The 25,846-nt window shown below is 43.3% G+C and overlaps 1 protein-coding gene across 1 annotated transcript in view; it reads left to right on the top strand.

Annotated features, from left to right (window-relative positions):
- The window catches only part of rapgef4a (Rap guanine nucleotide exchange factor 4a), a 269,450-nt gene that overhangs the window by 30,580 nt on the left and 213,024 nt on the right, over nucleotides 1-25,846 (top strand). Inside the window, exon 2 of the mRNA XM_080198985.1 lies at nucleotides 18,368-18,510. Within this exon, the coding sequence (XP_080055111.1) occupies nucleotides 18,368-18,510 (143 nt within the window). The remainder of the gene's footprint in view (nucleotides 1-18,367; nucleotides 18,511-25,846) is intronic.

Below are 25,846 nucleotides of genomic sequence, written 5' to 3'. Positions count from 1 at the left end.
TGAGTGCAGTGCTGGGTGCTACACTAAAGGAATGATTTGAACACATTGGAGAGAGCAAAGAAGAGATATACAGAATGCTTTCAGCTATTAGAAACTTCAGTTATGAGGATAGATTGGAGAGATTGGGAATGTTCTTCTTGGAGAGAAGGAGACTGAGAGGAGATTTCGTAAAGCTGTTCAAAATCATGGTGGGGGGATGGTGGCTAGTCAGAGCAGACAGGGAAAAACTGATCCCACTTGTAAAAGGATCTAGATTGAGAAGGCACAGATTTGCAAAAATTTGCAAAAGAAGCAAATGTGATGTGAGAAAAAACTTTTTCACACACAGCGAGTGGTTCAAGTCTAGAATGCACTGCCTGAGAATGTGGTGGAGGCAGGTTCAACTGAGACATTCAAGAGCGCATTAGATGATTATCTGAATAGAAGCAATGAGGGATATGAAGAAAAAGCAGGACAATGGCACAAAGTGATAATGCACTTTAGGAGAACCAGTGCAGATACAATGGGCTGAATATAGCCTGCAATCTCTCAGAAGTGCTGTTCTCTTAGAAAAACCATGCTGAGATGGGAACCAGTTTCGTAATTCACCCTAAGTTATTAGGCAGGGGAGGAATAGTGGGAAAACACTGGTGGGGAATTGGTGGTATGACATTGTTGTTTAAAGGACATTGAAAGCTTCAGGAATGTGACAGCTTCAGGCTGTAGTTATCAATTAAAAACAACTTACACTAATATGGCACCTTTAACTTAGTAAAACTTCCCAAACAACCTGATAAATGACCTCAAGTTATGAGAGCTGGAATGATAGATTGTTGCCTGATGTGTGTTTACGATAGATCCCTAGGTACTTGGCATTGACATGTAGGATTGGGTAATTAACATGCACACTAGCGTTTGATGAAATGGAAACCCTCTTCATAAAATAGATAAGTTTTTCACATAAAGCTTTCACTGGCACAACTGCTTCTGCACTCTTAAGGAGTCAGCCAACCTATGGAATGAGATAATTCTCTCTCCTCACTTCGTTGGGAAGGAAATTAATTGTGCAGTTCCCCTGAAGAGATACAATAAAGAGCTGCTAACTGATGAATATGACAATAGTCATCTGATGTTGCTGGGAAGGTTCCAAGATGCAAAATTTAAGGCAGTGGTACTTTGGATTGCCTGGGCTGCAAATCTACAGTCAGTACTTGACCTAATTCCCTCATATCTTACAAAAGGAAGTGTGATCTTCTGAGGCATCGATGGTTACCGAAGTCCAAATAAGATCTTCTGATGACCTACTCCCCAGTTGTAGAGAACGGCCGGCTGCAATAACTAACTGTCTCCCATTTGACTTCAACCTCCTTGTCATAGATTTAAAAAACATCCCACTGGAGAATCCATGTTTTGACTGACCTATATGCAATGATCAGAATGATAGAAGTCAAATGAGGCTTGTCCAGCAATTGCTATGTCCCTGTGGCTACAGATACAGTTTTAAGGGGTGGGTTGAAGCTATTCTGCTCTTTTTACTATTTCAAATCCACCTATACAATTGTAGAAGGTGAACAACCTGCCTGTTTACCTCCTCCCCCTCACTGTCCAAGCCCCAAAGCACTCCTTTCAGGTGAAGCAGCATTTCATTTGCACCTTCTTTCATTTGGTTGACTCTATTTGCTGCTCCCAATGCAGTCTCCTGTACATTCGGGAGGCTAAACACAGACTGGGTGACCACTTTGTAGAACATCTTCACAGGACCTCAACTTTCCTGTTGCGTACCATTTCGCTCAGCCTCTTGCTCTCATGCCCATGTACCCATCCTTTGCCTGCTGCAATGTTTCAGTGAAGCCCAATGCTAATTGGAGGAACAGCACCTCATCTTCTGATTGGGTGCATTACAGTCTTCTGGACTCAACATTGAGTTCAACACATTCAGACTTTGAACTTTCCCCTCCATCATGACCCCCTCCTTTTAATATTTTTTTTGATCCCAATGCAAAGCCCCCTTCCCCACACAGCCATCTATCACATTCTTAAGTTTTGCTTTCACAGAATGCTGACCTTTGTTCTGCTATTAATACATTCTACGATCTTAACTTAATGCCACTATCAGCATCTTCAATAACCCTAAACCCTGCCAATAACACTTCTTTTAGCTTGTGCTCAAACATCACTCCCTGACCTTCCATTTTGCTCCACCTCCTCTTCTACAGTATAAATCCACCACACTTCTCCTTCTTGTTAGCTCTGAAGAAGAATCATACAGACTCGAAATGTTAACTCTATTTCTCTCTCCACAGATGCTGTCAGACCTGATGAGTGTTTCCAGCATTTTGCATTTTTATTTTATATTAGAGTTTCCCCCATCCAATCTGGTCATGATCTATATCTAGATTTCAGAAACACAGACATGTAGAAACCTATTTATCAACTTTCAGTGTAAACTAAAAGACACAAATATGAAATGCATACTGCTGAAGTAAGAATAGTGATTAAAAATACTTTTTACACAGATAAATGGGTATACAGGGAAAAAGTGTTAGAAGATAACCAGTGACAAATTTGTATTGGATGTAATGTGACCAAAGGGAACAAGATGAGTTTGTTAGGTGTGTTCAGGAGGGTTTCCTGACACAGTACGTGGATAAGTCTACGAGAGGAGAGGCTGTACTTGACCTGGTGCTGGCTAATGAACCAGGACAGGTGTCGGATCTCTCGGTAGGAGAGCATCTTGGGGATGGAGATCATAATTCTATCTCCTTCACGAGAGCATTTGAAAGAGATAGGATCAGGCAGGCTCGGAAGATGTTTGTCCGGAGCAAGGGGAAATATGAAGACATCAGGCAGATAATTGGACGAATAAACTGGAAGGAGGCGTTCTTGGGGAAAAGTACTGAAGGAAGGTGGCGGATATTCAAGGAATGTTTGACTGGAACTCTGAACGATAACGTTCCGATGAGACAAGGAGGTTTTGGTAGGTCGCGGGAACCAACGTGCACGAAGGTTGTCGTGAACCTGGTCAGGAAGAAAAGAAAGGTGTATAAAAGGTTCAGAGAGCTTGGAGATGTTAAGGATCTAGAGGAGTATAAGGCTTGTAGAAAGGAGCTTAAAAAGGAAATTAGGAGAGCCAGAAGGAGACATGAGAAGGCCTTGGCGGGTAAAATTAAGGAGAATCCCAAGGCCTTCTACAAATATGTGAAGAGTAAAAGGGTGAGAAGAGAAGGGATAGGACCTATAAAAGGTGAAGGGGGAAAGGTCTGTGTGGAACCGGAAGAAATGGCAGAGGTGCTTAATGAGTACTTTGCTTCGTTATTCACGGTGGAAAGTGATCTGGGAGGTTGTACTACAGGTTTTGCGGCAGTCTGAAAAGATTGAGTATGTGGATGTTAAGGAAGAGGATGTGTTAGAACTTTTAAACTCTATCAAGATAGACGTCACCTGGACCGGATGGGATGTACCCCAGTTACTGTGGGAGGTGAGGGAAGTGATTGCACAGCCCCTGGCGATGATCTTTGCATCATCAATGGAGACGGGAGAGGTTCCGGAGGATTGGAGGATTGCGGATGTGGTTCCTATTTTCAAGAAAGGGAACAGGGATAGCCCGGGAAATTACCAACCGGTGAGTCTGACCTCAGTGGTTGGTAAGTTGGTGGAGAGGCTTCTGAGGGACAGCATTTATGAGCATTTGGAGAAGTTTAGAATGATCAGAAGTAGTCAACATGGTTTTGTTGAGGGCAGATCATGCCTTACAAGCCTAGTTGAGTTCTTTGAGAATGTGACTGAACACGTTGACGAAGGAAGAGCGGTAGATGTGGTTTACATGGACTTCAGCAAGGCGTTTGATAAGGTCCCCCATGCAAGACTTCTTGAGAAGGTGAGAGGGCATGGGATCCAGGGGGCTTTGGCCTTGTGGATCCAGAACTGGCTTGCCTGCAGAAGGCAGAGAGTGGTTGTGGATGGGTCTTTTTCTGCATGGAGGTCGGTCACCAGTGGAGTGCCCCAGGGATCTGTTCTAGGACCCTTGCTGTTTGTCATTTTCATAAATGACCTGGATGAGGAAGTGGAGGGATGGGTTAATAAGTTCGCCGACGATACGAAGGTTGGTGGTGTTGTGGATGGTCTGGAGGGATGTCAGAAGTTGCAGCGTGACATAGATAGGATGCAAGACTGGGCGGAGAAGTGGCAGATGGACTTCAACGCGGATAAATGTGTAGTGGTCCATTTTGGCAGGACCAATGGGATGAAGGGTAGGAGTCTTAGCTGGGTTGAAGAGCAGAAGGATCTTGGGGTCCGGGTCCATAGGACTCTTAAATTGGCCTCGCAGGTGGAGGATGTGGTCAAGAGGCGTATGGTGTACTGGCCTTCATTCATCGTGGGATTGCGTTTAGGAATGGGGAGGTAATGCTGCAACTTTATAGGACCCTTGTCAGACCCGACTTGGAGTACTGTGCGCAGTTCTGGTCGCCTCACTATAGGAAGGACGTGGAAGCTATTGAAAGGGTACAGAGGAGATTTACAAGGATGTTGCCTGGATTGGGAGGCATGCCTTATGGGGATAGGTTGAGGGAGCTGGGACTCTTCTCCCTGGAGAGACGAAGGTTGAGAGGCGACCTGATAGAGGTTTATAAGATGTTGAGAGGAATACATAGGGTGCATTCTCAGAGGCTATTTCCCCGGGCTGAAATGGTCGCTACGAGAGGACACAGATTTAAGGTGCAGGGAAGCAAGTACAGAGGAAATGTTAGGGGTAACTTTTTCACTCAGAAGGTGGTGAGTGAATGGAATCGGCTGCCATCGTTGGTGGTGGAGGCAAACTCGCTGGGGTCTTTTAAAAGATTTCTGGATGAGTATATGGGATCTAATGGGATTGGGGGTTATAGATAGATCTATGGCTTAATAGGTATAGATGTGATCAGCGCAACTTGTGGGCCGAAGGGCCTGTTTGTGCTGTAGTGTTCTATGTTCTATGTAAGGGTCAGCTGACCCAGTAAAACATGGAACCAATTATAGGGTGATGTAATAGTCAGCTGACCAACTGATTCACTATAAATAAGGAACTATATAGAATTGTGGGAAGTTTGGAGTGGCCCAGGGCAAGGCCCCAAGTTTGGAGTAATGATGTTTCTTTATTAAACCCTTTGATTTATAAGTTGGAGTAAGTTTTGTTGTTGTTTCATTAGCTGCATTTTGAAGAGTTCCTTCTGAAGAAACAAAAAAACACAGCCAAAAAGATGTTTGCATTGGTTGTCATAAAAAAAAAGTATGTTTTCTTGCTTTTAGCGATATCTATTGTAGATAAGCCTGACCGATAGTGGGTGTTTTTGCAAATAGTGTGCACATAATACACACACAACTGAGTATCGGTCCTTACTAATATGAAAACATATGTGCCTCTAATTAGCCCCAGGCTAAATGACGTAGCTTTCTAGAAAACTGAGAAGGTGCAGAAATGGGAACATACCATTGCACAATATGGTTGTTTCGGAACATAATAGGTGTAATGGAAGGGTAGCACCTCTCACATGTGAACTTGCTGCACAGTTTACAGTGGCTTATCCAGTATTGGTCCTTTCCTTCATCCAGCAAGCAAAATGGCATGTAGTTGTTAGCATGTGACAGATGTAAACTGCTTCCATGGGCAGTCCAAATCAGGTGTGGGTGGCTGTCAGGTTTCCAATTCTCAGCAATTTAGGGTGGGATTTTCTGGCCCGTCCCAGCAGCAAGATCTTATGGTCCCATCAAAGGCGACCCCCCTCCATTGCAGGCTCTCTGGTGACAGGATAGGCGAGCCGTGCAAAACGGCAGACACTGACGGTTTTGGAAGATCCCACTGGTGGCCAATGGCCCCTCCGCCTCTGCCACTGAAAAATCTCACCATTAGTCATTTGATTTGCAAAGACTGTTTCTGATGACTGGGTAGATAAAACTAATTTAAGGTCAATGATCTTGAAGGCAGGCCCACACCGTGGAATGCATAGATTTCAGCAAGACACAGAAGATGGCCTGACCACAAATGTTGAAGTTGTCCTGCAATGGCGTACATACTTTAAATTAGTAATTTAGATCAGTTGCCTCAATTAGGGAAGGATTGAAGATTCATTGCAAGAGTATAAAAAACAGTTCATGCTGGATGTTGGGGGAAACTGGAATGAATCCTTATTCTGTCATCTTGGAAATAAACCTGTTTCAAGGTGAAGATTAGCTTCAGATTAATTCATACCTCAATGTACAAGTAGTAGAACTAACATTGATCACCTACTTGCTACAATCCCTGTGGAGAAACTAAATCAAAATAACCAAATTTACTGAATAACTCCCAAATGATGAAATTACCAACAAGATTTCATGTTTTGTAACCTTTAACAGGAACCATGCATGGAAAGGGGGCATTGAAACAAACAGGGTTTGCAGTTATAATGGCAGTGGTTCTTGCTGAAGCTATGTGCTGAGCATCAGTTCATAACCACCAACACAGTCTTCCAGCTGCTTACTGCAACAAGACATTTTGAGTTCACCCTGTTCTATGCAGTGGCGTCTAATTGACCATGTCATCATCAAGTAGAGGGAACGCTGAACTGATCACTGTCTTAGCAGTGATCTTTCCCCCTGGACTCCCCCTGGACTTGGTGGTCCTGAAGGATCTCAGGCCCAAACAGATAGTCATGAAGGAATCTCTGTCTGCGAAACTCGAGAGTTCTCTGTGCGCAGTTAAAATAGACATTCACTACACTGAGGATGAATGGGCGGTGACCTTCAGGGATATAGTGTGTTCCACTGTTGCAGAAGTCGTTGGGCCTACCATTTTGCAAATGTCAAGAATGGCTGTTTGAAAACAATGAAGTATTGTCGAAATTACTGGATGAGGAGCATTGCTACAAGGTTTGTCTTAATGTATGTCCTCACTATCCAAGCACAATACCTATCAAAACATCTGCAGCACTGCCTAAGCTGAACAAGATACAAGGTACTTGGCTGAATCACAAAGAAAATGAACTTCAATTATATGCAGACCACAAAGACTGGAAGAAATTCTATGATGCTCTAAAATCTGTCTATCTATCTGTTGATTCATCATTAATCCTCAGTGTCGATGGGTCAACAGTGCTCAAAAAAAAGCCCAAATTCTAGAAAGGTGGGCAGAGCAGCTTAACCACCTCAATTCACCTTCACAATCAATGAAGAAGCAGAAAACAGGTTGCTATTGGTCACCATCAATTATATTATTCTCCCATGCTGTTAAAAACAACAAACACAATCAAACTTCTGTCTAATGGCAAAGCTGCAGGAGTTGCTGCTATCCAGCTGAGGTCCACAAGGTTGGAGTTCAATGCCTGGTCAAGAAACTCTCTGAACTCTTTCACTCTGTGTCGGTACAGAACATTGTCCACCTGTACAAGTAAATCCTGCAACAATCATAGAGGAATCTCACTCCTTTCCATCATGAACAATACCGTCAGAATCATTTTGAACTGCTTTATGCAATGTCTTGACTAGGATTTACTGCCAGAGAGTCGGTGTGGTTTCAGGAAAGGATGAGGGTGCACTGGTATGGTATTTGCGTTCAGACAGCTCCTGACAAAAATGCCAAGAACAAAACATGGACCTCTACACCACATTTGTTGACTTGATTAAAGTCTTTGACACAGTTAGCTATGGGAGCCTTTGAAAGATAATGGAGAAATTCAGCTGCCCTGAGAAATTCATCTCAATGGTTTAATAGTTCCATACCAGCTTGCCCACACATATGCTAGATGATGGTGAGTCTTCTAACCCACTCTCAGTTACTAATCGAGTTATACAGGGCTATGTGTAAGCACCAATCCTCTTCAGCATGGCTGTCTATCTTTGCTCTCAGCGCCTTCCATGATGGTGATCCCACCATCAAAATTGGATATTGCCTGGAGAGGAAGCTGCTCAATCTGAGGGGACTCAATGCAAAGACCAAGGTTTCCAACGACATACTTTACAATATCCTGTTTTCCCATAGTAGGGCACTTGCTACCTGTTTAGAGCTGGACTTGCCACATGGCAAGTGACAATCTCCAATGCAAGTGACAAGTTCAGCTTCAAGATCAAAAAACAAAATAAAATTACAGCACAGGAACAGGCCTTCAGCCCTCCAAGCCTGCACTGACCATGCTGCCTGACTTAACTAGAACCCCTATGCTTCCAGGGACCATATCCTTCTATTCCCAACTCATTCATGTACTTGTCAAGTCACCCCTTAAAAGTCACTACCGCATCCACTTCCACTACCTCCCCCGGCAGCAAGTTCCAGGCACCCACCACTCTGTAAAAAAATCTGCCTCCTACATCTCTTTTAAAACTTGCCCCTCGCATCTTAAACCTATGCCCCCTAGTAATTGACTCTTCCACTCTGGGAAAAAGCTTCTAACTATGCACTCTATCCACGCCTCTCATAATCTTGTAGACTTCTATCAGGTCTCCCCTCAACCTCCATCGCTCCAGTGAGAACAAACCAAGTTTCTCCAACTTCTCCTCATAGCTAATGCCCTCCATACCAGGCAACATTCTGGTAAAACTTTTCTGTACCCTCTCCAAAGCCTCCACATCCTTCTGGTAGTGTGGCGACCAGAATTGAACACTATATTCCAAGTATGCTTCACGAAGGTTCTATAAAGTGTCAACATAACTTGCCAATTTTTAAACTCAGTACCCCGGCTGATGAAGGTAAGCATGCCGTGTGCCTTCTTGACTACCTTCTCCACCTTCATTGCCACTTTCAGTGATCTGTGGACCTGTACACCCAGATCCCTTTGCCTATCAATACCCCTAAGGGTTCTGCCAATTACTGTATATTTCCTATCTGTAATAGACCTTCCAAAATGCATTACCTCACATTTGTCCGGATTAAACTCCATCTGCCATCTCTCCGCCGAAGTCTGTATATCCTGCTGTATCCTCTGATGGTCCTCATCACTATCTGCAAATCTACCAACCTTTGTGTCGTCCGCAAACTTACTAATCAATCCAGTTACATTTTCCTCCAAATCATTTATATATATTACAAACAGCAAAGGTCCCAGCACTGATTCCTGAGAAACATCACTTGTCACAAGCCGCCATTCAGAAATGCACCCTTTCACTGCTACTCTCTGTCTTCTTTGACCGAGCCAGTTTTGTATCCACCTTGCCAACTCACTTCTGATCCCATGCAACTTCACTTCCTGCACCAGTCTGCCATGAGGGACCTTGTCAAAGGCCTTACTGAAGTCCATGTAGACAACATCCACTGCCCTACCCTCATCAATCATCTTCGTCACTTTCTCGAAAAACTCGATCAAGTTCATGCGACAATACCTCCCCCTCAAAAAACCATGTTGCTGTCACTAGTATGTCCGCTTATTTCCAATCATGTCTCGAAGAATCCTCTCCAATAATTTTCCTACCACTGATGTAAGGCTCATTGGCCTGTAATTACCTGGATTATTTTTACTACCCTTTTTAAACAAAGGAACAATACCGGCTGTTCTCCAGTCCTCTGGGACATCCTCTTTGGCCAGTGAGGATACAAAAATTTCTCTCAGGGCCCCAGCAATTTCTTCTCTTGCCTCTCTCAGTATTTTGGGGTATATCCCATCAGGCCCTAGAGACTTGTCTACCTTAATGTTTCTCAAGAACACCAATACTTCCTCCTTTTTGATCTCACCATAACTCAAATTATCTACACATCCTTTCCCAGACTCATCATCCACCAATACTGACGCAAAATACTCATTTAATACCTTGCACATTTCCTCTGGCTCCACGCATAGATTCCCTCTCTTGTTTTTGAGTGGGCCAACCATCTCCCTTGCTACCCTCTTGCTCTTTATATATGTGTAAAAAGCCTTGGGATTTTCCTTAATCCTGCTGGCCAATGCTTTTTCATGACCCCTTTTAGCCTCCTTACTCCTTGCTTAAGTTTCTTTCTACTTTTCTTGTAATTCCACATTGGCTTTGTGTGTTCCCAGCCTCCTAGCTTTGACAGATGCTTCCTTTTTATCTTTGACTAGGCGCACAATTTCTCTTGTTATCCAAGGTTCCCAAAACTTGCCATACTTATCCTTCATCCTTATAGGAATGTGCCGGTCCTGAATCCCTATCAAATTCCACGTGAAAGCCTCCCACATGCCAGATGTTGATTTGCTCTCAAACAGCCACCCTCAATCTACATTCTTCAGTTACTGCCTAATTTTGTTGTAATTAGCCTTCCCCCAATTTAGCACCTTAACTTGAGGACTACACTTATCTTTATCCATCAGTACCTTAAAGCTTACTGAATTGTGGTCACTGTTCCTGAACTACTCCTCTACTGAAACATCAACCATCTGGTTGGGCTCATTCCCCAATACCAGGTCCAGTATGGCCCCTTCCCTAGTTGGACTATCTACATACTGTTTCAGGAAGCCCTCCTAGATGCTCCTTACAAACTCTGCCCCATCCATGCCCCTAGCACTATGTGAGTGCCAGTCAGTATAGGGGAAATTAAAATCTCCCACCACATCAACCCTGTTACTTTTACATCTTGCCAAAATCTACCAACATATCTGTTCCTCAATCTCCAGCTGGCAGTTGGGTGGCCTATAGTAAACGTCTAACATTGTGACTACACCTTTTCTATCCCTGAGCTCTACCCATATTGCCTCCGAGGTGTCCTCCCACAGTACAGCTGTGATATTCTCCTTAACCAGTAGTGCAACTCCCCCACTCCTTTTACATCCCCCTCTCTCATGCCTGAAACATCTATATCCTGGAATGTTAAGCTCCCAATCCTGTTCTTCCCTTAACTAAGTCTCTGTAATGTCAACTATCTCATAGTTCCTAGTACTAATCCAAGCTTTAAGTTCATCTGCCTTTCCTGTTACACTTCTCACATTGAAACAAATGTATTTGGTTTTGGGGTCCCACCTCCCCTGCCAAACTAGTTTAAATCCTCCCATGTGACACTAGCAAACCTCCTGGCCAGAATATTTGTGCCCCTCCTTAGCTTAGATGCACCATCACAAAGAAAATTAAAATAATATACCAGCCTGCTCAAAGAAAGCTCTAACTTGTGCCCAAGGTTTCAGACCATGACCAGAACCTGTCTGCAGTGGGTAAGTTCACTTATCTTGACAGCACACCTTAGGTCTCTACATTGACAATGAAAATTACCAAAGCAATTGTAGTCTTTGGCATATTTTTATTGTCAGTCTGGGAATTAAGAGTAGTAAGCCTGCCTACCCAACTAACAGCTGAGAGAATGATATTCCTGCCCACTCTGCTCTACACATACAAGACCTGGATTGTGTACCAGCACCATGCCAAGAAGCTTAACCACTTACGCTGAGCTGCCTTCAAAACCTTCTGAAGATGAGATGGCAGGACAAAATAACAAACACTGAGGTGCTCACCTGAACTGGCATGCCAAGCATCCAATGATATTGAGAAAGTCACAATTGAGTTGGGCTGGTCATGTAATCAGAATGCCTAATAGTCGCTTACCAAAGTGACTATTAGAGAGCTTGAGTCTGGAATGTACTCTCAGGCCATAAAAAGAAAAGCTACAAGGGCATTTTAAAGGCTTCACTGAGGAGTTTTGATATTGTTCAGGGAAAACTCGCCCAGGATCGCTGCAACTGCCACAATCAAATTCAAAAGTGAGGCCTTCTTCAAAAGCAAGCACATATTGGAGGCAGAAAGAGAACATAAGGGAGGAAATCCTGAATCAGCAACTCATCCAGAACTCAGTCATATGTGATACTCCGGCCTATTTGCAGCAGAACCTTCTGGACACACATTGGCCTTGGCAGTCACATACTTATATCCCAGAACTACTGCCAAACACCCCAGTTGATGAACATGGTCACCTTTGCCTTGGAGTATTTGGTTGATCCGTGTCATCCTTTCATGTTTTCAATGATTAGATTTCCATTAACTTGACCACGTGTGTAATGTTAAAAGCAAAGTATTGATTTTTCCTTTGTTTATTGAGTTTTAAACTTGACCTTCATCTCTTTGCGCCCCCCCTCCCCCCCACTATTATCTTAAAATCAATGACCTTGTAAAAGATGTGATTTGTAAATTTCAGTCAAATTCAGTCATATAATCAGATTCAGGATATTTTGATTACACTTTGCAAGTCTGCAAACAGTTGTCGAAATATACATTGCTGTATAATAATAGTTCTGTTGGAGGTACTTTACATAGTTATTTCATTGAATCAATCTGGAGCACTGATAATATAAAGATCGTAATTAGCATTGTGAAGATAGACAAATAAGGCCCAAATTAGTCTGTTTGTACAAGTGGAATTATGTACTGTTCTGTTTATGTAATAGATCATAGAACCATAGAAATCATATAAACCCCACAATGCAGAAGGAAGCCATTCGGCCCATCATGTCTGCACCAACAAAATCCCACCCCAGCCCCTCTCGCAATGACCCCACACATTTACCCTGTTAATCCCTCTAACCTACCCATCTTGGGATACTAAGGGTCAATGTAGCATGGCCAATCAACCTAACCCACACATCTTTGCACTGTGGGAGGAAACCGGAGCACCAGGAGGAAATCCACATAGACACAGAGAAAATATTCAAACTCCACACAGTCAGTCACCCAAACCAAGCCCCTGGAGTTGTGAGGCAGCGATGCTAACTCTGTGCCACCCAAGTGTCATCTTTTGAGATTTTTTTTCTGGTTCTGTGAGGCACTTGCTTTGTTCTCTTAATAAAGCTTGTATTTAAAGGGAATATTTTGTGTATTGAAACATCTGTGAGACATGGAAGCATTATCAAAGAAAAGTTGGTTGTCAAATACTTACATGTACTTAAGATTGTAGTTAGTGTTGTTACTAAAAGAAATAAAGAACAGGACAGGATAACAACGACTTAACATTCTACGTCTTGGGAAAAAGTAGAATTAAAAAGAAGACATGAAGCAAAAATATGAAGTTAAGTAAAATAAATGAATAAGTAATTTCAGAACATTAAACAGAGAATAGCAGAAACACTTGGGAGAGAGAATGCATATTACATTGGATTACAATGTTTATTTTCTGGACCATGTTTATATCTTCTGAGAGACTACAGGCATTATTAAAATTAATTCTTATTCAGCACTTGTGAACTTTATGGAGAATTTCAAATGTTCTATTTCGGTAAATGTTTTCTCTGCAACATTTGGAACACTTTATCTTATGAATTTAAAAGAATTGATTAATTAGCAGAGAAAGCTGTGCAAATGAATGATTCACAAAGTCAAGAATGATTTCTGAATTTATTGCATGTTATTCAACATTATTCTATTAGTAGGTCAACAATAAAGCTCGATCCTTTATTCTCCTGCGTGACTTGAAGCAACTTATTAATCAGCCAGTGCAATTCTCAGTAACTCAGACAACTCTCCAAACCTTTCCTTATTACACTACACCCGAGTTTTCCCTGGATGCTCCAGTTTCCTCCCACAGTCCAAAGATGTGCAGATTAGGTGGATTGGACATGGTAAATGCATGGACTTACAGGGGTAGGACAGAGCGGAGGCCCTCAGTGGGATGCTCTTCCTGAGAGTTGGTGGAGATTCGATAGATCGAATTTGCATTATAGGGATTCTGGGATTCTATGATAATACCTCTATTTTAACTCCCAGATACTGCTGACCTAACTCAGGTTTATTTTTGAAGAACACCTTCAGTAAATTACTCTATAACTCAGCCAATTGGGGTGTTTTCCACAAATTATTTGCTGTCTTTCAAATTGCTATTGTAATTCTTCTGACTCTTTGTGGTAATTGTCCCTTTAAGGGCAACATGGTAGTGTAAAGGTCATTGGCCTTGGGGACTAATGGGCAATCACACTATGATAAGATGCTTACGATCAATCTAGGGTGGAACTTTCACAAAACAATTCTTAAGTGTAAAACGGGCGAGAAATCAGAAGGTTTGCAGCCCCAGCTGATAGCATCCCATTCCCTCAGGCCCCACTCCCAACAGGCCCTGCCCCCTCTGGCCTTTGATACCACCAGCAACGTCATCACATCTGGTACCCCCATTGGTGGGGATCATCTGGATTGTCACCAGTGAGGACCTTGACCAGTGAGGGGGCTAGGGTGAGTCCAGGCAATTGCTCGTTCTCATTAATGGCATGCTAACCTAGTCAGGTGCGCAGAGTCAGGAAAATTTCCTCAATTACCCGGTGGGTGGGGAGTAGAGTGTTGAATGGGACTTGGTTTTACAATCCCCCAGAAATAGTTTGAAGATAGTCACGGGTGCAGCAATGTGCAGATGTGAGCTGTGTCTGTTTTTAACCTACATTTTTGTCTATTCCTACCTCCCCTGAAGGACACATTACCTTTCAACCCTGTGTGTCATCAGCATATAGGAGGAGGTGAATTTGGGAACATTTTAACACTCAAATAATTTATTTAAGTTAAAGTCTTGTGCTTCGTGCACAACTCATTTCCAATCTTTGACGACAGCAGAATTATTTTTCAAAAAATTATTTCAAATGCTGTGAGCATCACGACAAGGTCAGCATTTATTGCCCATCCCTAATTGCCCTAGAGAAGGGGATGGTGAGCTGTCTTCTTGAACCTTGCACTCAATGTGCTGCAGTGAATGGAGTTCATGTGTACTCTTGAGGAATAGTAAAGGAACAGTGATACACCTCCTAGTCAGAATGGCCTATAGCTTAGAGCAGAATGCATAGGTTGACATATTCCCATGCATCAGTTGCCTTGTACTTCTAGGTGGTAAGACTTTGCAGATTTGGAAGTTTCTGTCAAAAGATGCTTGGCAAGTTGCTGCAGTGCATCTTGTACATATTGCTGCTGTTGTGCAGCGGTGGTGAAGGGACTGATTGTAAAAAGGTGATGGATGAGACGAATGGCTTCCAGTAACCTCAACCATCTTTCTTTGTGCTGAGTATGACTGCAACTAGTGGAAAGTTTGCCCCTGCAGGGGCATTGCTGGGGCTCCCTGATGCCAGAGTCAAATACAGACTTGCTTTTAAGGGCAGTCATTTTCAACTCACCTCTTGAATTCAGTTCTTTTGTCCATGTTTAGATGTAATGAGGTCAGAAGCCCAGTGGCCCTGGCAGAGTCTATACTGAGCGTTGGTGAGCAAGTTATTGCTGTGTTTGTGCTGTTTGGTGGCACTGTCAACACCTCATAACACTTTGCTGATGGTTAAGAGTTGACTGTTGGGTTAGTAATTGGCCAGACTGGATTTGTCCTGCATTTTGTGGACAGAATTTACCTGGGCGATATCCTAATTATTAGGCAGTGTTTTAGTTATATTGAAACAGCTTGGCTAGGGGTGCGGCTAACTCTCAAGCACAAGTCTTCAGTCCTAGAGCTGAGATGTTGTCAGAGCCAATGGCATTTGCTGTATTTTTTGTCCTCATGTGGAGTGAATCGAATTGGCTCAAGACTGGCATCTGCAATGTTGGGGACTTCTGGAGGAGGCCGAGATAGATCATCCACTAAACATATCTGACTGAAGATGGTACAAATGCTTCAGCCTCATCTTTTGTAATCAAGGTGGGCTCCCACATCATTGAGAATGGGGATATTTGTGGAACCGCCTCCTCTTGTTCGTTTTTTAATTGTCCACCACCATTCATGATTGAATGTTATAGGACTAAAGAGCTTTGATCTGATCTGTTGGCTGTCTCTGTTGCATTCTTCTGTTTAAGATTTTGTGTAGGCCTGTGTTACAAATTCACTAGGTGACATCTCATTTTTAGATATGCTGTGTGCTACTGTTGGCGCAGAATACAGTTTTGCTGCTGCTTTTGGCTCACAATGTTTGAACTGCTGTCCATGTTCTAAATCTATCCCATTTGGCACATTAATACCGCCACACAACATAATGGATGGTATGCTGGGTATGAAGATAGGAATTTGTACAGTTGTCACTCCTACCATTACCATCATGAACGATACCATCTGTGACAGGGAGATTGGTGATGTGCCATCTCCCAGGTAGGCTTTTCCCTCCACTCGTCACCAGGCTCTGGCAGATAGGTCCTTCAGGGCTCAGTCAGCTTGGGCTGTAATGACAAAGCACTCGTAATCAGGGACATTTTCTAATTTAGTGAATCTTCTAAGTGGCGTTCAACATGGAGGAGTACTGATTCATCAGCGGAGGGAGGGGTCTGTAGATGATAATCAACAGGAGATTTCTTTTTAACATTCAGCCCTTCCACCATTGGTGCGTAGTGGCAGCAATATGTCCAAGATGCATTGCAGCAACTTGCCAGGCATCCTTTGACAGAAACTTCCAAACCTGCAAACTCCAACACAAATGATGCATGGGAATACTGTAACTACACATTCCCCTCCAAGCCACATTCTGACTAGGAACGATATCACCATTCCTTTACAGATGCTGGTTAGCTCCTGATTTGCCCTGATGTCATGGCGTCATAAATCAATACCAAGGCATCCCTCCCAACAGTATACTGTTACCTCATGTGGATTTATCCTGCTGATAGTACAGGACAAACCAGAGAATGGTGATGGAGGTGTCTGGAACATTGGATGTACTGTATGATTTGGTTATATCAGGCTGATGCTTGACTCGTCTGTGGAACAACTCTATCAATTTTGACACTGATGCCCAGATGTTAGAAAAGAGGACCTTCCAGTGTTGACAGTGTTGGGGTATGCTGTTGTCATTACTTGTGCCTAGATCGAATCTGGGTGGCTTTATTCCTTTTTGACTTTTTTATAGCAGTTTCGTTTCATTGAGTGAATGCTAAGCTGTTTCAGAGGGCAATTGTATGCATCTGGAGTCACATGTAAAATGACAGATTACTTTCCCTAAAGGGTATTGTTTATGCAAAAGAGTATTTGCAACAATCTGAAAGTTTCATGGTCACATTTGCGGAGACTAGCATTTAATTTCATGTTGAACTCACACAGTGGAATCTTGATGCTATTGGCAGAAGTGCCCCAGTTCTGAACCAAATGTTTAAGTTTATTTATTTGTGTCACAAGTAGGCTTACATTAACACTGCAATGAAGTCACTGTGAAAATCCTCTAGTCACCACACTCTGGCGCCTGTTCTGGTACACTGAGGGAGAATTTAGCGTGGTCAGTCCACTTAACCAACATGTCCTTCGGACTGTCTGAGGAAACTGGAGTACTGGGAGGAAACCCATGCAGACACAGGGAGAACGTGCAGACTCTGCACAACTGTGGCCCAAGCCGAGAATCGAACCAGGGTCCCTGGCGCTGTGAGGCAGCAGTGCGAACCACTGTGCCACCATACAGAATGTTGAAGTGGAGAAAATGCAGATCTGTGTTAGCTGCTGGTGATACTATCTCTCTTTGCTGATCATTGACAATAATCCCACTGTAACCACAGCTACTGATCCCCATCCAGCTGTTGAAATGCTCACCAAGGCTGGCAATCTCTTCTTATGTCATATTTATGTGAAGGTCTTTGAAGCATGCCTCATGGCCCAATCTTGCTGGATGCACAATGGTTTATGTTAATATGGTCTAAGACCAAATATCAGAAACTTCTCAAACCTTTCCATTGTGGCATAAGAATTGTACCTTGTGGCCTCAAAGTTGGGCACTCTGGAATGTGTTATGACTGTATATAACCTATAGCTTAACTTACAAAGCAGTGGCATGGTGGCTGGCACTGCTGCCTCACGGCACCAGAGACCTGGGTTTGATTCCTGGCTGGGGTCAGTGCCTGTGTGGAGTTTGCACGTTCTCCCCGTATCTGCATTATTTTACTCCAGGTGCTTCACAGTCCAAAGATGTGCAGGTTAGGTGACTTAGCCATGCTAAATTGCCCCTTTGTGTCCCCAGATGTATAGGTTAGGGGGAGTAGCAGGGTAAATGTGTGGGGTTATGATGATATAGTGGGGAGGGGTGGGCCTGAGTTTGATGCCCTGTTTGAAAGTCGATGGGCGAATGGCCTTCTGTACTGTAGGGATTCAGTGATTTTGTGAAAATTATTTTGAAACAAGATTAGTGATACCAGGATTAAATTTCACGTTTATTAATTTTAGATTTAATATTAGTACTGTGGCCAGAGACAAAAGCAATAAAAAGATTTTATAATAATCAGTGGACACCAAAGCTGGGATTTTCCAACTGCGCTCTCCCAAGATGGGAAAATCCTGCCCAAGGTCAACGGACCTTTGCATGGTCCGTGTCCCACATGCTACAATTCTCGTGGCAGGTGGGATGAGAAAATTCCGCACGTAGTCATTTGTGCTTTATGCTAATGAATGGAAAGACAATTTGCTAAAACCTTTATCTGGTTCTTTGAAAAATGATTATCGATGGAAACAACTTTCATATTTCTGATTTATTTACTGATCAGCTATCCAGGTAAAGACTGTCTAACAGTACAAATGATTTACTCTTCCCAGACCTGCTGAGCGTTCTAGTGAAGATGTTGATATTATATTTACCCGGCTAAAAGGAGTGAAGGCATTTGAGAAATTTCATCCCAACCTCTTGTATCAGATCTGCTTGTGTGGGTACTATGAAAATTTGGAGAAAGGTGTGACATGTAAGTTAATTCACTGATATTATTATGACTGTATTTTGCATGAAAATGGACTTTCCCAAGTTAGTTTTTAAATGGCTGCAAACACGTCTGGAGGTTAGCTTTTTAAGATATACACTGAACTAGTTTCAAGGTCAATTAAAATAAAGTGTATTTCATTCAATGGCAAGAAAAAGATTGATGCCAATTAATGTCTGTGTGAAGTTGTTTTTTTCTGTGATTTAGATTTTCTGTTCAGAACGTTTATTTAATTTTTCAGGATTTTTTGCTTTATTTGATGTATTTACAATCACACATTCTTGACAAGAAACTTCATCCACCATAATCAGAGATTAGGATTATGTGTTCTCTATGTGCAATTTTCATACCCAGCAGATAAAGACCTTATGCTAGGAATACACATTCAGAAACTATATCCTTAGTTATTTTCCATCTGCAATTTAAATGCAGTTTTATTAAAAATTATAAACCTGATTGAAAGAACTGACTCTGCTCTTACCTGGTAGATGAATGAATAAGACTTTAATCTTCACTGTGAATTTGTGTTTTTTGTTGTGGCAAAAATTCTGATCTTGGGTGATTGTCTGTGTGGAGCTTGCGCATTCACCCAGTGAATTTCCTCCTCTAGTCCAAAGATGTGCAGGTTAGGTGGATTGGCCAGGCTAAATTGCCCCTTAATGTCTCAAAATGTTTAGCTTAGACGAATTAGCCATGGTAAACATGCGGGATTACAGGGATAGGGTGGGGAAGAGGACTTGGGTAAGATACCCTGTCTCTAACTCTGTCATCTCTATCTCATTTCTGAGGCTGAGTTTCGTAGGCCTCTCTTGGGGCTTACTCTGGCTGGAGTTGCCCATCCGCAGGCTGGTGTATAAGATGCCTGTGGTGGTGTATCTGGTGAAGCAGTCACCCCTGTGGATGGTTCCTAATGGCAGAGGTGGTCGACATTTTTTTGTAGTCTTCTCCCTAGTTTTTACCGTGTATGAAAAAAACATCTGTTTTTGAGAGGACAGATCCTCAGATCCATGGGGAGCTGTCTTCAAAATTCCAAACATGGACAGTGCCTCCTAGTTTGAAGTTCAGGCTTACATCCATCATGGCCCTTTCTCTGGACTTATTTTCTTTTGATTTTAGCACCCAGATTTGGAAAAATCTGGCTGTGCCTGTTCCAGAGGTATTGTCCCACCAGTAATTTTGCCAGGACTACTCCCGTAGCTATGAGTGACATTGTCCTATAATTGAAAAGGAAGTTGCAAGTTTCATGTCCAAAGAGCCTGTTGTTTGTTTTTTCATGTTGTTTTGAATACCTGGATTGCTTGCTTGGCCAGGCCGTTTGAAGATGGGTAATGAGATGCTGTGCAGATATGCTTCGCTCCATTTGTATTCTTGAAGGTCTGGAACTCCCTGCTGGTAAATGGGGTCCCTTTGTCCATTATAGTTATATTATGTGTACAGAAAAATTACTGGAGTTTTGTGAAGTTGTAAGAGATAGTAGAGGCCATTCAGTGCACATTGATCTATTTGAGTGGGCATCAATCAGAATTAAGAACATAGAGCCTATAATTGGCCCTGCGAAGCCTGCGTGTACTCAAATCCAAGGTCTCCCCAACCATTTCCGGGGATGCAGTGAGGCTGTTGGTGGGACCTTCTGGTTTTCATGGCAGATTTTGCATAATTTGACCAGGTTTTCAATGTCCTTGTCTGAACCAGGCCACCAGACGTAGCTTCTTGCAAGCATTTTCATTTTAGAAATCCCTGGGCGGCTGTTGTGCAATTCATGGATTTTTGGTCGCTGGCCTGGATACGGGAGAAACATCTGGGTTCCCCACTAGATGATACTATCCTCAGTGCTCGCTCTTGATATTTAGAGATATGAGGTTTTAGATCCTCCATAGGACGCCCTTGTTGTCCTCCATTTAGGACAATATGATGTAGATTTGCCGACATAAGGTCCTTTTGGGTCCAAGCCTGAATTTGTCTGGCAGATACTGGCAGAATGTCCATGAAGTTCAAAGTCACTTCATCTTCGGAGGTGGGTACCGGCAGGTGGCTCAAGGCATCTGCGTTGGCTATCTGTCTCCCTGGACTATGATCAAGGGTATAATCATAGGCACCTAACAGCAGTGCCCAGTATTGACCCTGTGCTGATGTGATGGGAGAATTGCCTTGCCTTCGCGAAAAGGCCCAACGGAGCTTTGTGACCCATCATTATGGTGAAATGCCCACTACAGACATATATGCCCACTACAGACAGGAGGAAATAGCGAGGCATCTTGAGGGGAATTGCTTGATAGAGCAGACGCAGCACAGTTTCGTTAAGGGGAAGTCGTGTCTGACAAATTTACTGGAGTTCTATGAGGATGTGTCTAGGGCGGTGGATAGAGGAGAGCCGGTGGATGTGGTCTTTCTTGATTTTCAGAAGGCGTTTGACAAGGTACCTCACAAGAGGTTATTGCAGAAGGTCAGGGGGCATGGAGTTGGGGGTAGGGTGTTAGCGTGGATAGAGGATTGGTTGTCAAATAGGAGGCAGAGAGTGGGGGTTAATGGGTGCTATTCGGATTGGCGGTTGGTGACTAGTGGAGTGCCCCAGGGGTCGGTGCTGGGGCCTCAGCTATTTACCATTTATATAGATGATCTGGAGGAGGGAACCGAGTGTAGGGTGTCGAAATTTGCTGATGACACCAAGATTGGTGGAACGGCAAATTGCGCGGAGGGTGGGGAGAGTCTGCAGAAGGATCTGGATAGGCTGGGCGAATGGGCCAGGAAATGGCAAATGGAATTTAATGTTGGTAAGTGCGAGGTGGTCCACTTTGGTAGGAATAATGGTAGGAAGGACTATTACTTACGTAGCGAAAAACTGCAGCAGGCGACGGTGCAGAGGGACCTCGGGGTCCTTGTGCATGAGTCGCAAAAACCCAGCTTGCAGGTGCAGCAGGTGGTCAGGAAGGCAAATGGGATGCTGGCCTTCATAGCGAGGGGGATTGAATATAAAAGTAGGGAGGTCTTGCTGCAGCTGTATAGGGCATTGGTGAGGCTGCAGCTGGAGTACTGTGTGCAGTTTTGGTTGCCATACTTACGCAAGGATATTTTGGCCTTGGAGGGAGTGCAGAGGAGGTTTACTAGGCTGATGCCAGAGTTGAGGGGGTTGAGCTATGAGGAGAGGCTGAATAAACTAGGCTTGTACTCGTTAGAGTTTAGAAGAATGAAGGGAGATCTCATTGAGACATATAAGATGATGAATGGGATGGATAGGATAGAGGTGGAGAGACTCTTCCCGCTCAGAAAGGACAGTAGGACTAGGGGGCACAGCCTCAAGATAAAGGGGGGCGCGGTTTAGAACGGAGTTGAGGAGGAACTTCTTCACTCAAAGGGTGGTGAATCTCTGCCCGTTGAGGTGGTGGAGGCTGCCTCGCTAAATATTTTTAAGACGCGGGTTGATGGGTTTTTGATAAGCGAGGGGATTAAGGGTTATGGGGAGAGGGCAGGAATGTGGAACTGAGCCACGACAGATCAGCCATGATCTTATTGAATGGCGGGGCAGGCTCGAAGGGCTAGATGGCCTACTCCTGCTCCTATTTCTTATGTTTTTATATATTGGGACCTTTTAACCTCAAATACCATTGCCGAACCTTATTTCTTGTCTTGGGCACACTTCCTTTCTGCATTGTCATGATGCATAAGTGTATCAACCCAGCTGTGCAATAATACTGCTCTTATTCATTGTGGAAGGTGTTGCACATTACGATAAGTGTTCTCAGAAGCTTCTACTGTTTGTTGACAACAATTGCTGTTTGACAGTTGGAAAGGCTTTCTCTTGTGGCCTTTGCCACAACCATTTCTGATTATTTTTGAACAGTATGTTGAGGGGTGCCAGCAGGGTTGCCAGGTTCGTACGAATTTCCTATAATAGTTTATGAGACCCAGGAAAGACTTCCAACTCTGTTGTGTTCCTTTGGGTCAGAGTCCCTTTTATGGCCTTCACTTTCTCTTCAACAGGGTGTCGTCCATCCATATCAATTCTGTACTCAAGGTACATTACTTCATTTACCTGGAACTCACACCTTCCCCTTTTTAGTCTGACAGCAATCTCAGAAAAATGCCATAAAAACCTCTTCCAAACCCTCCACATATTCCTTTGCAATAGCTGCTGAGGTTAAAATGACATCCAGACAGACTGCAACTCTGGGCACCCCTTGAATGATGTTCTCCACCACCCTTTGGAAAATAGCGCAAGCCGAACATACCCCAGAAGGAAAGTGAGTGTACTCGTACAGTCCTTTGTGAGTATTTATCGTGATGTATTCCCTGGATGACTCCTCAAGCTCCAGTTGGAGGTAGGCGTGGCTCATATCCAATGTGGAAAATATGTGACCCCCAGCCAGCTTTGCATACAAGTTTTCTATGCACGGCATAGGATGTCTGTCTAAGCAGAAAGCTCTGTTGACTGTCAACTTCTTGTCCCCACAGAGATGGACTGGGTTGTTAGGTATTAAAACTAGGAATGCTGGCATAGCCCATTTGGCAAATTGTACTGTGCGTATAATGCCAAGTTCCTCCAGATGTTAAAATTTGGCCTCTGCTTTGACACGTAGGGCACTGGGACTCATTGTGCCTTGAAGTATTTAGTTAGGTCCTGGATCTGTGTAGAATCTTGGCACCTTTAATCTTCCTGAGGCCTTTTTGGAAAACTTTGGGATACTTCCAATAACTTTATATAGAATGCTAATACCTATTTTAAAGGTCTGTTGCCAAACCAAGCAGATTTTCTGTAGCCAGTATTTTTGTGCGTCTTTTCATCCTTATTCCTGTTAGCATTGGAAAGACAGTAATTTTTAGGATGCATTGTGAAATGAAATTTATTTGAGAAAATATTTTGGGATACAGTCCATGATTCAGAATATTTATACATTTCACACAACTACGTTTCTATTCACTCATTATTACTTCTCAAGGGCCATAGCCCAAACAATAAATAGTCTTACACTCTCCCAAAGGGGCTTCCTTCCTATGACAAAGACTATTCCTGGAAGGCTCTGCAGCTCCTAGGGTGGAATTTTCCCAAAAGTAGGCAGAGTGGTGCAGCAGGCAGTGAAAATGGTGAGGACATCACCAGCCTCAATGGCAGCTTACCATATCATATGACTCAGCTGAAAAAAATGAGGGGCCGGGCACCCATCTCACCAGCAAATTTGATAAAGAGGTTAAAAATTAAACATAGAACCTCCCCACCAAACACTAATCCCCAACTGAACACCCCTGGGTACCCCCCTGAACATTGTTCCCCACCACAGAACACCCCATCCACAAAATATACCTCCATGCCATATCTTTCCTCACCACCTACTCCTGCCATGGAACTCCCATCCACACAACATCCCTTCCTCTAAGGAGCATCCCCATTGGTAGTGCCAGGATGCCAGTGTAAACTGCATTTTAGAACTCCTATGGGATTTTCCACTCCTGCCTTGGAAAAATCCTTCTCTTCCTTACTTTTTGTGAAACCCATCCTTTTTTGCTCAGCTCTCTGAGCAAAGAGTCTCCACTCTTCCCTCTGCCCTCCACCACCAGATGTAATTAGCTTTCAAGGTAAAGGTTCTTAAAGAGATCATATTATTATGCTTAAAGCTGAAACTTTTTCATTCTGGGTCAGAATTCTTATCAAGGTATGACAGGCACACTGGTCCTCAATCACCCTGCTGCATTTGGTTATAATGGTTGGAAAAGTCCCTTTCCTTCAGCAGCTCGTGGCAGCTGGGGGCAGAGAATATGAGGGGAGGAAAAACATTGGCTTCTTAACCGTGAGCAATGATGCCGGGAACCTGTTGTCCCAACAGTCATGGCAGGCTCAAGGTTGACAGCCATTCCCACTGAAGGTCTTTGAGAACCTGATTTGCATATGTTTTCTGTCATTTAATGTGTCCCTCCCCGCTGATCTGTCCTCCGCTGTGCCAGCAGAAATTCACACCAGTCCAGTTCAACACTTGGATTTCCAGAAGGCATTTAATAAGCAGCCACAACAAAGGCTATTGAGGAAAAAAAAATCTCATGGGGGTGGGGAGTAACATAGTAGCATGGATGGAAGATTGGTTGGTTGGCAGAAAACACAGAGTATGCATAAATGGGTCATTTTCTGATCAGCAGGATGTGATGAGTGGATCCTGCAAGGGCCTATGTTGGGGCCACAACTCTTTACTGTTTGTATCAGTGACTTAGATGAGGGGAGTGAAGAGATGGTAGCTAAATTCGAAGATGGCAGGAAGGTTTGTTGTGAAGAGGGCGCAAGGTGGCTGCAGACAGATATGGATAGGTTAAGTGAGTGGCAAAAATGTAGCAAATGGAGTATAAAATGTAAAAATACAAAGTTGTTCATTTTGGCAGGAAGGATAAAAAAGCAGAGTATTACTTAAATGAAGAACAACTGCGGAATTCCCAGGTGCAGAGAAATCTTGGTGTTCTAGTTCATGAGTTACAAACAGTTAATATGCATGTACAACAAGTAGTTAAGAAGGTTGATGGAATTCAATCCTTTGTTACAAGAAGAACTGAACATAAATAAGGATGTTATGCTTCAGTTATACAGGCTGTTTGTATGACTACATGTCAAATATTGTGTGCAGTTTTAGTCTCCTTATTTAAGGAAGCATGTCAGTGCGTTAGAGTGGTTCAGAGGAGATTTACTAGATTGATACCTCGAGAAATAACTCCACTGAGGCTGGTGTCCCTTCACCGAATCCAGCTTTATTTACAATAGTTAGTAATACTCAGGTACTTGTTCCAGTACAGAGAATATCTGAGAAACAGCAAGAAAAGCCCAGGAGCCCTCCATGAAGTGCAATGATAAATATATTAACAAAGATGCAATAACTATATACACTGATAGTACACCCATGTGAACTTAACACTGTATTTTTCATACCGCCACTACGTTTAGGTGCTTCTCAAGTATCCACAGCATAGGTGAAGGTGGCCTGCTGGCTATGCCCTGATGTTTTTGATGATTTTGGCAGGTGTGTCCTCTGGAGGCTGAAGCCTGGAGCACCCAGCTTTCTTTGAGTCTCCTGTTCTTGGGCAGCTGTACCCTCAGCGGTCTCAGAGGCTGGAGATGATGGAGTCACAGCCATGGGGGATTTGGAATGCATGGAGACTCTGGAATGTTCTGGGTGGAGGTCCCAGGGGTGTCCTCCAGATTTTCCTACACACTCTGTCACTGGATGCAATATAATTTTCCTGGTCACATAATTAATCAGGTGAACAGCTCACAACTCAATGCGTTCACATGTCCCGCTCTCCAAAAGAAGTCACTGGGAATCTGGGCCTGGAGCAGGAAATTATGGTCAAT

The sequence above is a fragment of the Carcharhinus amblyrhynchos genome, chromosome 11 (genome assembly GCF_965287045.1).
Source record: "Carcharhinus amblyrhynchos chromosome 11, sCarAmb.v2.hapA, whole genome shotgun sequence".
Lineage (NCBI taxonomy): Eukaryota > Metazoa > Chordata > Chondrichthyes > Carcharhiniformes > Carcharhinidae > Carcharhinus > Carcharhinus amblyrhynchos.
This window is presented reverse-complemented; position numbering and strand designations above follow the sequence as displayed.